The 13,717-nt window shown below is 30.9% G+C and overlaps 1 protein-coding gene across 5 annotated transcripts in view; it reads right to left on the bottom strand.

Moving 5' to 3' along the window:
• The window catches only part of LOC148610290 (uncharacterized), a 54,270-nt gene extending 40,989 nt beyond the window's left edge, over nucleotides 1–13,281 (bottom strand). For 3 of the 5 annotated variants that reach the window (XM_088542623.1, XM_088542627.1, XM_088542626.1), the window contains exons 1-2: nucleotides 12,578–13,281; nucleotides 8,263–8,284 (exon numbers count right to left, since the gene is read on the bottom strand). In XM_088542623.1, the coding sequence (XP_088398749.1) occupies nucleotides 8,263–8,284; nucleotides 12,578–12,633 (78 nt within the window). In that variant the 5' untranslated portion in view covers nucleotides 12,634–13,281. The remainder of the gene's footprint in view (nucleotides 1–8,262; nucleotides 8,285–12,577) is intronic. The other 2 variants (XM_088542624.1, XM_088542625.1) reach the window with 2 other exon arrangements.
• Nucleotides 13,282–13,717: the final 436 nt, after the last annotated feature.

The following is a 13,717-nucleotide window of genomic DNA, read 5'->3' as shown; positions in this document are numbered from 1 at the left end:
ACCCAATCACTAACACGATCACAAACATATTACCTAAACGAATAATCTATGATACAGTAACAGACTCGCGTATGATACACTCTTGTTAAACAAAGAATTAGTAGAGATTCCGTTACTCGGCTATTTAGATATGGTCATTTTATTTAAATAACAAGGGTTTAAATATGTCATTCCATATCAAACTTTTCCTGATAAATGAAAGTTGTTGTGTCAGAATAGTATTTGCTGACATATTTCATTTCAGATAAAGTAAGCCCACAAGTAAGGAATTGTCTAAAATGAAAACGTTACAGGTGCCAAGTGGTTTTCTGAATAAAAAAGAAATTTCTTTGTAGGAGTTCTGTGTGGGTTTTTTTCTGATGCTACAATTTATATTTTATTAGTCATTTTTATTAAAATATACAAATGGAATGCATAGAAATGCACGTAGTTAAAATATTGAAGGACTAGACCAAGATATGGTAATCATATATACCCTAGCCTGCATTCAAAATTTACTATGTGATAAAGTGGACAGAACTTTTGAATAGTAATAGCAATATACATGCACATTGTGATCAACTGTGGTCTGTATTGTATAGTCCACAACATAGTGTCAAAGTTTGAAAAGATCGTGGTACACTATAGGAAAACCAGAGGTCATCAATATAGTTTCAATTAAAAGAGGTGAGGGTCCAGGAACCAGGTACAATAAATATTAAGGTCAGACTGTGGACCCACACTATTTTGAACCCAAGATTATGGTAAAATTATGACTCTTTATATAGCTCTTAAAAAAATTTATATTTTATTACTGTTTAAATTTTCATTTTTCTTCCAAGTTGACCAACACAACACAATACAAAAACCTTTATACATTAAAAAGTAGTATGTATAAAAATCAGGCAGGCAGTGACTCATGAATGTCAAAAACCTGTGGAATTTACTTTTATTTTTAATTCAGAAAAAGTTACAGATCAAATAACCATGCAGTCTTAGTTTGTAATTCAGTTGCACTTTTGAGAAAAAAATATTTAGATTGTACATAAAATTGGCACTTTGCAAGAGTTATTGTTCTTGATTTGGTTAACTTTAGAAGGATTGAATGTATAGTTTTCTCCACATTACTGTTCTGTATGCAGAAAGGACTACATTTATGTAAAAATATGGCCTATAAAGAATGAAAAATATCACTTGATTGGTGGCTTTTTTTGCACCATGAAACACCTTAACCACTGGTAGTGTTGTCTGAACTTTACACGGATTGGTACCAGTACTTTATTTAGCTTATGAAGTGTTTGTTTTTATACATCATTGACATAACCACATATTGGTGTCAAGCAATTTAATCTTCAACTTTCTAAATTAGCTCATAGTCAACTAAAAGTGTTTGCATTAGTTCCAATAAATACACAGATATGGAATTCAATAGTTTGATGTACATCTTATAAGAAAATGATCCTAAATACACAGATTAGCTATACAAGGTTACAGCTACTAAAAAGAAATTGTGAGAACAACACAGGACTAGGTCAGACAACTCCCTTACAGGCCCACCCATATTTGCTTACGCAAAAGTCAAAAATATTTAGATTTGACTTCAGTTTAAAACAGCATAAATTAGACACCTATAGCATTTGTAGCGCTATGAAATAGCAAATACTAGTTAGAGATGAAGATTGACATGTGGAAAAATGTCCAAGAGATCACAATCCAGCCTTGAAATGAACAGAGCACAAACCCCTAAATTATCTAACAATGAATTGAAAAAAAAAATCTTAAAAGAGAAATTCAGGGCTAATAATTTTTTTACAACTGCCCTGCCAGAACTGTTTGATTGATTGATTGTTGTTTTATGTTCTATGACAGATATTTCATGAATGTCATGAAGAGAACACCTCTCATTAATCAAACAGACCCTGCTTTGGACTAATCAAACAGACCCTGCTTTGGACTATTCAAACAGACCCTGCTTTGTAATACTAAAACATGCAAACCAGGTTTTTATTGTGCTAGCTCACAGAAGCAACAGACCACAAGTAGGCATGCCACCCAACTGGAGCACACAATTTTGACTCCATTCATAATTATATTCCAAAAATACATGCGTGTGGGAGAAGCAATGACTAACAATTTTAAAGTCTTTAGTGTCAATTGGCCAGAGACTGAACCAATGACTTCTGGCTCTCAAGGCAACCATCTTGCCCCTAAACCATTGAGGTGGTTGACGGAACTCAAATTGTACTGTACAAGACAGAACAGAACTTCAAGTGACCCATGCATTATTTGTATTCATATACTAGTATCTATAAACATCTGAAAATTATCAGAACTGTCATCAGACTATACATATAAGTATGTCATTTGATATTGAATTTTCTTAGCATTTTTAATGGAAAAGGTAGAGTCACAACAACTCCTTTTTCAAAGAAAATATTATACAAAGAGCCTTATATATATATAAAATCTGAGCTCAGTCTCGAAATTTCCAAAAGCACTATAGTAGTCAATTAAGCCCTATGGTTGACCCTTATTCTTTTCAAAGAATACCTTTTAAGAATGCAATATAAATAAGATATAAACTAAGTCATGAAAGTCACAAATGAAGGTCACCAAAGCACTATATGGTAATCCATTAGGCCCATGGTACCCCTATCTCGGTTCAGGCTTCAATAAAAACAGCTATATATTGACCTAGAGATTGAGTATGTTGACATGGTAAACAAACTTGAGTGCTCCTTTCTCAATCCACTTTACTTTCCTTTAAATTGTGTTTATATTTCATTGACTTATATACTTATGCAGTTTTTATGGCATTTTCTAAATATTAACTTAATGTGCAGTGTCATGGCACTGACGTACTTGCAGTTACAGTGAGTGAGACAGTCTAAACTGAGCCTCCATTGGACTAAGGGATTTGTTCCATTTGGTTCACACAGGTTCAAAGTGTATTTAATCTGGTATGAAGAGACTTCAGAAGCTGCCTGGTTTACATAAATGTCTGGTTAATTCAGAATTCAGTTTGGACATGCCTAGGTTTCACTGCATATTTCAATTATTAAATATTGGTTTCAGTGGGAGTGACCTTTGTTCAGTACTCCCTTGTCCTTAGCAGTAACAATCTTTGCCATGATCTGACAATTTTGGGATATATTCAATCAAATACTCCAGTACCTAAACCTATCCATACAATTACATGTATTTTTGATCTACGTCATTGTTACAAGATCATTTATCCTTGGTCATCAATTTCAAACTGATTTTTCAAATAGATGACAAATTTAAAAAATAAATATTTTAGAAAGTATGAAGTTATATTTATTTCATTTAAGTTCTGACTCAGACTGCTTTCTATTTATTATGCTTCAATGAGAAATTCCAAATTTTGGTGGATTGGGCATCTGTAAATTGACATACAACAAGCAACTGGTAACCAAATGTCCCTGCCACTATAATAAAAGTTGAAGTGCAAAAGTCCCATAACTCTTGTAAAATATGTCCAATCAAAATGGCGGTGCAATATGATCAACTACAAATGGTGAGCAACATTCCTACACAATTTGAACAAAATCAAGTGGTTTTTAGAGGACATGTGTCCACAAGTGTGACTGGGCAGACACATGAACAGACGAACACCAGTATGTCCAAGTCACCCTAGCAGCAGAGACAAAAAAGGAGTGTACCAATCACTGATGATTGTTCATCAATCACATGGTATGCAATCAGTCAGAAATCAGCAAGCATCTGAGTCAGTGATCTATCAAATAGTTGTACAGGTCATTTCATTTTAGCCATATAGTGTTTGTCTTTAAAGCATAGCAATAACAATCTAGATTTTAGATTTGTCCTCTTATTTGTACTTCTTTTTTAACAGCATAAAGTTAAGTTATGATAAATCAGTGATGAACTCACTGCTGGTTGAGATCAAGATGAAAGATCTAAGGAAGCAACCTTTTTATTTTTACTTGGGGGGGGGGTGGTGGCTATGATCAGATTTGAAATTAAAAGGTTATTATCATGATGTATGGCTAAAAGATCAATGAAGAACAAAAGGGTTAAGTAAATAAGCAGGATGCAAGTGATAGAAAAAAAATCAGGATCAGTTTTTAAAAAGAGAATCCAGGACAGGCTTTAGTAAACAACAGAAGTCAGGTCAGAAGTTATACTGAAAAAGTGACAAAGCAAAATGAACAGCTCAATAGAGAATAAATTGGAGAATGATTGTGAGTGGCTCCATGCTCCTCCGCTGTGAAGTGGACTAATTCAAGTTAGTGATAGGGAGATGGCCAAAAAGTAAAATGAAAATACAGATAGCAAACAAATTTATGTTACAACATTTCTAAATTCTACCAGATCTAGTGAGCCTTAAATAGCAAGGAATTTAATCTGATCATTTTGTAAACCAGAGATCTTCAATCACACAAAAATTATGATCAGTAAACAATCAAAGGTAACCTAATGTTGCATTTTCTGGTTCACTGAGTATGACTCCTGTCCCATGTGCTGTATCGAGATTAATGAAGGACTAATATGGTACATACAAAATATACCATATAAAATATAAAATAGCCTTTACTATTGAAAATAATGTACAAATCTTGGTAAAAATCTGGCAAATGTTTATGAACTTAGAAACTTGAATGTCAAAATAAATTTCTTTAATCAAATTTGAAACTGGAACAAATGTCAAAAAACCTCAAATCTGACATTTACAAAAGGGTCAAATAGCTACAATTCACTAGATTTTTTTCAAAAGACATTTACTTGTATTTTATAGTATTTTTCACAGATATCTTGACAAGTTGAATAGTTCATAGGCAATGAATTTAATCAAGGCAGAACTATTCTTTTTCAATGTTGTTACATATCCAACATGAAAGATACTGGTCATAAAGAGGTATATTTACCATATTTCATTCACTACCTGATTTTTACATCAAGTGGTACTTGCAACAATATCATCATAAGACATACAGCTTCATAATTTATAAGAATTAAATGGCTGCTAATTACTGATTTTTCCATTGAAAGTGAAATAAGTTAAGTAGATTTTTTTTTATCAAACATTTAAATATATGCTGAGTCATGATTCATATAATACCCATCTAATGATGTATTCTATGGTATGTCCCAAATCATATTAGAACAGAAATGTAAATCTATTTTTTTTATAGTGGGTGTAAGGCTCTTTATTTAAAAATACAAAACCATCAGAGAATTAGACCATGTATAATAGACTTTTACATTAAATAAAATTAAATGATATGCTTCCTTGTTGTGCTGTATTTCTCTTTTTACAAATAATACCAATAAATATGAACACACATAAATCAAGAGGATAATTTTTAATTACTTGATCACAACACATCTCTTCAGGCACAGGAATGTTTCTCTTCCATGAAAATACAAAAAAAACTTAGTAACAGAACTAGACATACAGAGAGCATTTAGCTAATAACAAGAATACCCCCCCCTATAAATGGAGTAAAATGTTAACCCCTAAGTTAGAAAATCACTATTTACAATTTTACATATAGTGCAATTTGTTTTGACTTCAAAAATTTTACCAGAGAAAAGTGCCAAAGTGACCATGAAGTTTTAAACTAAAGTGTAATCTACATACTTAAAAATGTGTGTCGGTATCATATCAGTTATCTTATAGTTTGTAGTAAATACCCCCCTTTTTTAAGTATTGTTCCCTAATCTAAGTAACCTTGGACCAAACCTGTCTTTGACCCTAAATCAAGTGGACAACAGCCCAACTTAAAATTTAGGTCATAGATTCAAATGAACTACAAATGCATACGTGCATATATATTCCACCTGACAGCAAAATTTTATTACAACAATTAAATTTATTCAATGACCCAAATGTCTATGAAAAAAAAAGATAAAGTGGCGAACAAAAGAAAACAATGTTAATGGCTTATAGCTCCATTTAAAATAACCAGACCAATTTGTAACAATAGGGCTTGAATTTCGACAAATATTCATATACTACAAAAGTATTCCATTCTTATAAAAATCAAATTAATCATAATATTGCCGAAAATTAAAATTCTAATTCATTAATCAAAATACAATGTCCCCTTTCAAAAATGTGAGAATAGACTCTTATTTAATCAAACTTTTAAATAAATGAAATTTTATATTGTGAAGGATCTGAATGTAATCTTGAGTTTCAAAGTTATATTAGGAACTTTTTAAGAGCATTATCAAATGATAAATTTTGGAGATCAAATGACCACAGTTAGTTACCAAATACAGAGAAGTTTCACAAGGTATTATATATCAAGTGTGTGAATACAAAATGGCAAATTTAATTCCTTGAAAATGTCAAAGGTATATGATGGAAAATGGAAAGCTTTTATTGACCAAAGAAAAAACTTGGCCCTTTTTCAAGAAATTGATGACAAAATTATTATTGGTGATCATTAACAATTCTGTCAACAGCCTCCAAAAAGATGTTTTTATTTTTTGTCGATTGGTCTTTATTTGTATAGCTATAAAAAATCTCAAAACTCAGTATCAAAGGGTAACATGAGCAACATACATATGTATATATATATATAATTTCCCCCATTACAATTAGCCCCTTAAAAAAATGATATTTGTCCCAAAAAAAAAAATGGAAAAAGACTTCTGACAAATTGTACCAATCCATATATAACAATCCCACAGATACAAAATGAAACAAAAAAGAAAAAAATCATAAAAACTGTGAGATCAATAGTTCAAAAGTATTACAAACAAACCCATTCTTTTTCCCCTATAAATTATCAAAACTGATACTATTTTGGAAGAGTGATCAAGGGAACCAAGATTCTAGAAGAAATCAAAAGAATGTTATCCAGGGACAAAGACCAGACATGTAAAACACACAGAACACAACAAAGAACATAAAGTAAAAAAAAATATATATATATATATATACAAAGTAACAAAAGTAAATGAGCAACTCGGACTCCACAAAATCTAGGAACATGGACCACGTGCACTGGTAGGGTAAGGAGTTGCTGTCCTTGGTGAATTTTTTAAATTGACAAACCACACCAATAAACAACGCTTTTTTTTTGTATGGAGTCTGAGTTGCTCATTTACTTTTGTTACTTTGTAAGTATTATTTTGGTTATTTTATGTTCTTTGTTGTGTGTGTCTGTTTTCCATGTCGGGTCTTTGTCTATGGATTACATTCTTTTGATTTCCGCAAGAATCGTCCATGTCGATAAAATCTCAAATCTCAAGTTTAAATATTTAATTGGAGTTAGATACAAACAATCTATCAGATTAAAAGATTAAATCAAATTTAATTCTGCTAATACACAAATGTTGTTTTTGTGTATCTGTGTCAAGATCAGAGATCAAGCCTTTATTTTCCCTACATAAATCTGCCTAATAATGCTGGAATCTGTCCTATACCATTTAATTTTGAATGATTTATTGTTTAAGTATTATTGAGTTGTTTGTCTGTTACAAGACAAATTAAACCTTGTTATTCCCATGTTAAAACTATTTTCTGAAAATTTGTTACAAACAAAATAAGCACATTTAAATACTTGAAGCGGCTATTTCTCTTTATCTTATTAGAACTCAAGAAGTTTCATAACCAATGAAAACAAATTTTGAATGTGGAAAAATTTCAACAAATTTTTTAAAATGATAAATTGTGTTTATTGTTTATTGTGGCAGTTGTCAATAGACAGTAACTTTGGAGAAAACATCAATATACATGTACATACATGTAGATACAAAAAGTACATGGATGTACATGTATATCATATATGATAAACAGTTCTATACCATGAGCAAATAATATGTACCTGAAAAAATAAATTGGTAATGCTGGGATTAAGGAATAACTCTGCTATCTCAAAGAAGACACTCAATTTTGACCATATAGTAATACAATTTATATCAAACTTTGTTTCTTAAAGAGGGGGTTGAGTCTATTTTGACAAATGACTAAAACAATAGACTTTTTAAAATGTGATTTAAAATTTTCTGGAGTACAAGATGACCAGTAAACTATAGACCTTCAACACCAATAGTTGAAAAGGGTAGGGCCAATCCAGTAATTTTTAGAAGGGAGTTAAATAGAGTCATTATTGCCACTATTTAGTATGAAATTATCAAAATTTTTCAACAAAAGGGGGAACTAACCCCTAAGCGACCATCCCACCCGCCCCCCCCCCACCCCAGCCCCCGGGATCAGGTTATTAAACATAAACCATTTCACAATTAATACTTGTATTTAGTAAATAATTCTGCATTATTGTTACTTACCCCAACTGCCCTAGCAAGACATCTGAAAAATACAATTACAGGAATCAGCAAGGAAAACATAAACAGAATGCATCATCTTAAATTTGAAATATTAACAATAATAAAAACATCACATCAAATTCTAAATTTACAAATTTGATACATGTATATCATAATTTAGTATCATGACAGTTAGTCCGTGATAGAATAATATCAAGAAGAAAGAATAACAAAATTACTTATGAGAGAACCTGTTTGAAGACCTTAGATTGTCGCACCTATATCCTTCGTCTAGGCATTTTTTTTTCATTATCATTACTATCCTGGTTCCCTTGATTTCCCTTATATTGTAAATGTATTAATTTCCGCAGTTGCTAGTTTCCGCGGATTCTGTCAAGTGAACATATTCATGGGTATCAATTTTCTCGGTACCAAAATATGATAAGCATTATGGTGTTAAAAATAAATTTTGCAGATATTGTTTTTCACGCTTTTCTGTCCACCACAAAAATAGCAAAAATTAGTAAACCTGCAAAAATTAATACAGTTTTGACCTGGATCCTCTTGATGTTTGAATGACACAATGCTATTTATAGATGTTGTTAAGGCCGAGCAGTGCACATCAACATATTTATGATTTCTAGGGTTAACACTTTTACTCTTGAATTATGAATATATTGCAGACAGGCAAAAGGAGAGATAGCTTTCTACAGCAAAGTCTTGTAAGTGGGAATGGTGATAAATAACATGTTAAAAAGCATCCTTTTTTTGGATATCTGGGTTGTTATAATTGAATAAAAAAAATTAAAATGAAGTCTAGTATTTGTTTGATTAGAGAACTCAGAACTTGAAAATTCAATAACGTGGAACTTAAAAATTAAAATGATTATATACTCCTACAAGATTTTTATTTACATTTGTTCTATGCTGTATATTTATACAAACTTTCATACAATCAGACAGTTCAGCGGATTCAAAACCTATTGACTTTTTTAAGTGAATCATTTATGTACATAAAAATCTTTAAAATAGACCAATATCATTTGTTCAGTAGAGAGAAATGAAAATTACATCATAAACTATGTAAATTAAATGTCCTTTTTATTTCTTTTTGTGCATAAATTGTTTGGCAAACAATGTTGAAACTGTGCTTTGCATTTATTAGACAGAGGTTAAAACCTGTATTCTTCAAGTATGTAAAATTTCACAGTGATCCGATGATAAAATAAAAATGTTTTGAACATAAATAGTGTTGTACATGTTTGTCCTGCATTTTAATGTACAAGTGAAACGAAACTTCATTTCATGTTAAGGATGTGGGATCGTAGCCAAAATGGTGTATAAGCCCTCTTTTGTTAAATTTCCAAATGATGACGATCCAACTTCAGATTACACAAAAGTTATTATCATAACACAGAAATGGCAAGTTAAACAAATGTTTAAGGATTCTATAAAGGGTTACAGGTTACTTTGTAGGTGTAATATACATGTATATATCAGTGGCTTCCTCAAAGCTTTTCTATATACTGTACACAGGGAAATTTTCACACCATCTTTTTTTGTGGTTTCTGTGATCAATCTAATTGTGTGCAGTTTTTAATTTGTGATAATTCCTAAAATCATATTATAATGTTCTTTCATGAAAATAGTCATGATAGTTTAATTTTTTCGTTGCTGTACGTACTGTGAAAAAAAGACGTAGATAAAACTGTCATGAAAATTCCTCTGTATAATATATATAGTGGAACCTGTATAATCTGACCCCTTTAAAACAGGAACTTGTTTAAAGCAGAGATCTTCAGAAGTCCCATTGTAACAGTTTCAATAAATTTTGGACCGATATAAATTGAATACCTGGCTTAACAAAAAATTTTGGATTCTTCTAAATTGAATACCAAGCATAACAAAAAAATTTTGGACTGATATGAATTGAACACCTGGCCTAATAAAAAATTTTGGACTGATATTAATTGAAAACCTGGCCTAACAAAACAATTTGGACCGATATAAATTGAAAACCTGGCCTAACAAAAAAATTTGGACCAATATAAATTGAAAACCTGGCCAATAGAAAAATTTTGGACTGATATAAAATTGAATACCTGGCCTAACAAAAAATTTTGTACTGATATAAATTAAATACTCTGGCCTAACGAAAAGTTTTGGACTGATATAAATTGAATACTCGGCCTAGCAAAGCTATTTTTTCAGTCCACATTGGAGTGGTTTAGACAGGTTTAAGGTACCTTTATGTTAGGCATAAAGACATTGTAAAGAAATCTAAAAAAAAAAAACTGGAACTTATAAGGTATTTATTTAAAAAGATGATTTATTGATGGATTTTTCCATGTAAATTATGTTACCATTTCTTTTTGTTCTTTCAAAAGCACATGGTCCAGTTCCTTGTGTACATTATTAATTCTGTTGGTATAGAAGCTTAATGTAAAAGGTTTTGATCTGGATACAAAAAAATGTTAAGAAATCCATACAATGCTCAAAGCAAACTGTTGGAAACCAGTAAACTCACTTAGTTGATAAAGTTTCTTTTCAGAAACCTCAAAGACTGAGCTATTTGGTTTCTATAAATAGGAAACAACCATTACGCCTCCCAGAGTTAAATGATATTGACTTTACATAAAAGTCGAAAGAATTCTCTTTTAGGTGGTAATTTCATATGGTTATAGTATTCAACCTCAGCAACCAAATTGTCAAAGCATTATTAATAATCTTTTCATAAATGGATGTTATTAATGTAAAAGTCTAAAAGAATTCTCTTTAAGGTGGAAATTTCATATGGTCTTGGTATTCAACCTCAGCAACCAATTTTGAAGGCACTATTTATAATCCTTTCATAAATGGATGTCATTAATGCAAACTGATACCTATTTACAGGAAGTTACAATCAAAGAAATCTATAACAGCTTGGAGCTACTTTTTATAAATTCATAAAACCTTGATGATGAACACTATGGCAAAATCTTTTAAGTAGTAGTCTTTCTAAAAATCAGACAGAAGGTGATTAATGCATGTGAAAAACCCACCAAATTCAGTTTTATTTCTTGTTTAGAAAGTTACTGATCACGAAACAAGTCTCAGTTTTTCATTTGGTTGTTGCACTTTTGAGATAAAAATTATATAGATTGTACATGAAATTTGCACTTTCCAAGAGTTATCATTCTTGATTTGGTTTCATTTGGTTGGTTTTAGTGGGAGATGAATGTATGACTGTCTAAAACATGTAAAAAGTGCAGATCAGAATGCAGAAATGGTTATCATTATGTGAAAGTATGGCTTATCTAGACTGAAAAAAGCATTGTTTGTTTGGTGAGTTTTTCTTCATCGTGACTCACTTTACCACTGGCAGTGCCTGAATTTTATGTGGACTGGTACTTAATTGTTTATATACCTGGTTTATTTCGGCAATAAATTCTGGTCCATTAACTTACAAGAGTTTGTTAATATTTTTATTGCTGATCAATTTCTGTGGCAAACATTTGTAACAAATAGTAAATTAAGACTGTGTACATTTGGAGAGAAATCAATGTCAGTTTTTGTCAATATGGATATAAGCCTATAGTAACATACAGATTATCTTGGGCTTTAGTGTTGTGCGGTAAAAATTCACGGGAGAAATCTACAAATATGCAAATGATAGCGCTTTTGTATTCTATATACTCTTGATTGATATAAAACTATTGATTTTAGAAAAAAGGCATAAAATAAAGTATAAGTAAACACAGATTTCTAAATGTTGACATAATGTTTAAAAAATTAGAATCAAATTATGAATAGAGTTACTATATTTATTTGGCTATAGCATGTATAAAGTTCTATAGAAACAGCATTTATGACATATTGATAAATCATGTTTTAATTTTTTGTTGTTGTGTGGATGTGTGTAGTTTTACAAAACAATTTATTTTCACTTACTACTAGAGACCAACAATGTTTTTTTAAGTTAACTAAATGTTTAATAATTAGTCAAGAGTTAAGTCACACTTTCACATGGTTGCTATGGTGTTTTTAAAACTCCCAAAAAACAATATAACGTACTAACCTCGCCTTATTTTTATTATATTCTTAAAAAATTATGGTAAATTAATATGGTACTTTAAAAAGAAAACCATCTAGACATTCATGCCTAGGATTTTTTAGGCGAGAAGAGGAGGGTGGTTAATTTCATCTCCAAATTTTACATAAAAAATTCAGTTTTTTTCTATTTAATTTTAAAATAAAAGAAATCTCAAAAACGGAGATGTTTAAACTATCAGCCCATGCTCAGTATATGGGTCTGATATAAGATAAAGCAACTGTATTATGTGAAACTCAAACTTACCCTAACTCATCCCAGGACATGAATCCACGGAATTTCGGGCAATCCACATGGAACATTTTGCTTTCCTTATTAGTCTGCTAATCCTATCCTCAATGGCTTATCTGACATAGTCAACATCTGAGTACAAGAACCCAATAGCAATATTCCTTATTCACAGACCACTAATGTCATTGACACTGAAGTAATAAGGAACATTATAAAATCCAATAATACATTGCAATGCAAATCAATCAGAATTTTCTGTAATATAATCTTTCAAAGTAAAAAATTCCATTCCTTATGATCTACTTCATAAATCATAAATAATTCACTAATACTAAATTTGCTATCACTCACACTTTCTTACTTCTTTTCATGAGTCCTTGGTTTTAGGAACAATGGAAATCCACATGGCTCTGGAAAATTAGAACGTTCCTTTCTGTCTGACCATCACATTGTGCCAGACCCAAATCCACGTTGAAAGCAATAAGTGAAAGTTTTACATATCTATCACGTACAGTGTTGTATACCATATAGACCCAATCATAGGGGATTTAAATTTTGCACTTACAGCGTTTTAATCATAATCCATTATTTTTCTGTCCAATGATTGAATTGAACAATTGGACTCTTATCACATTCTCATATATCAACTTTCATACAAGTTATTCCATTACATTTTCATTTTATATTCCGAGCCAAAACTGGTCACCCTTCATAGATTTTTGAATTCTTAGTAACTGAAGTTACTAAATCTATATAAATCAATATTTACGTTATCAATGAAATAGTATCATTTTAATTCAGATATTGTTACATTTTTATCAGCGTACCATTTGATATTCAATTTGTTTAAATGTATTCCATTGTATGAGTTGGAAGTTAAATCAGATATTAAAATGTTGACATTATACAGAGGCTCTCTTAGCAGAAACGGCAGATCATTGGTCACTCAGTGTGATTTACTTGTGTACAGCTATATATGAGAAAACCTAGACAATAGAGTAATCAAATTTACAAATCAAATAAAATAAAAATTTGATATTAAAATGAAATGTACCTTGGTAAATTCAATAAAGAAAAATCTGTCTTCTACACTAAGAATTTTATCTGCCATAAGTCAGGGTTCTGGAAGAGGCATGTCCAGGATTTTAGATAAGT

This window comes from Perna viridis, chromosome 8 (genome assembly GCF_037379345.1).
Source record: "Perna viridis isolate PV_CMFRI_1.1 ecotype Kerala chromosome 8, ASM3737934v1, whole genome shotgun sequence".
In the NCBI taxonomy this organism is placed as follows: domain Eukaryota; kingdom Metazoa; phylum Mollusca; class Bivalvia; order Mytilida; family Mytilidae; genus Perna; species Perna viridis.
Note: the sequence above shows the minus strand (reverse complement) of the source record. Positions and strands in the feature narration are given on the sequence as shown.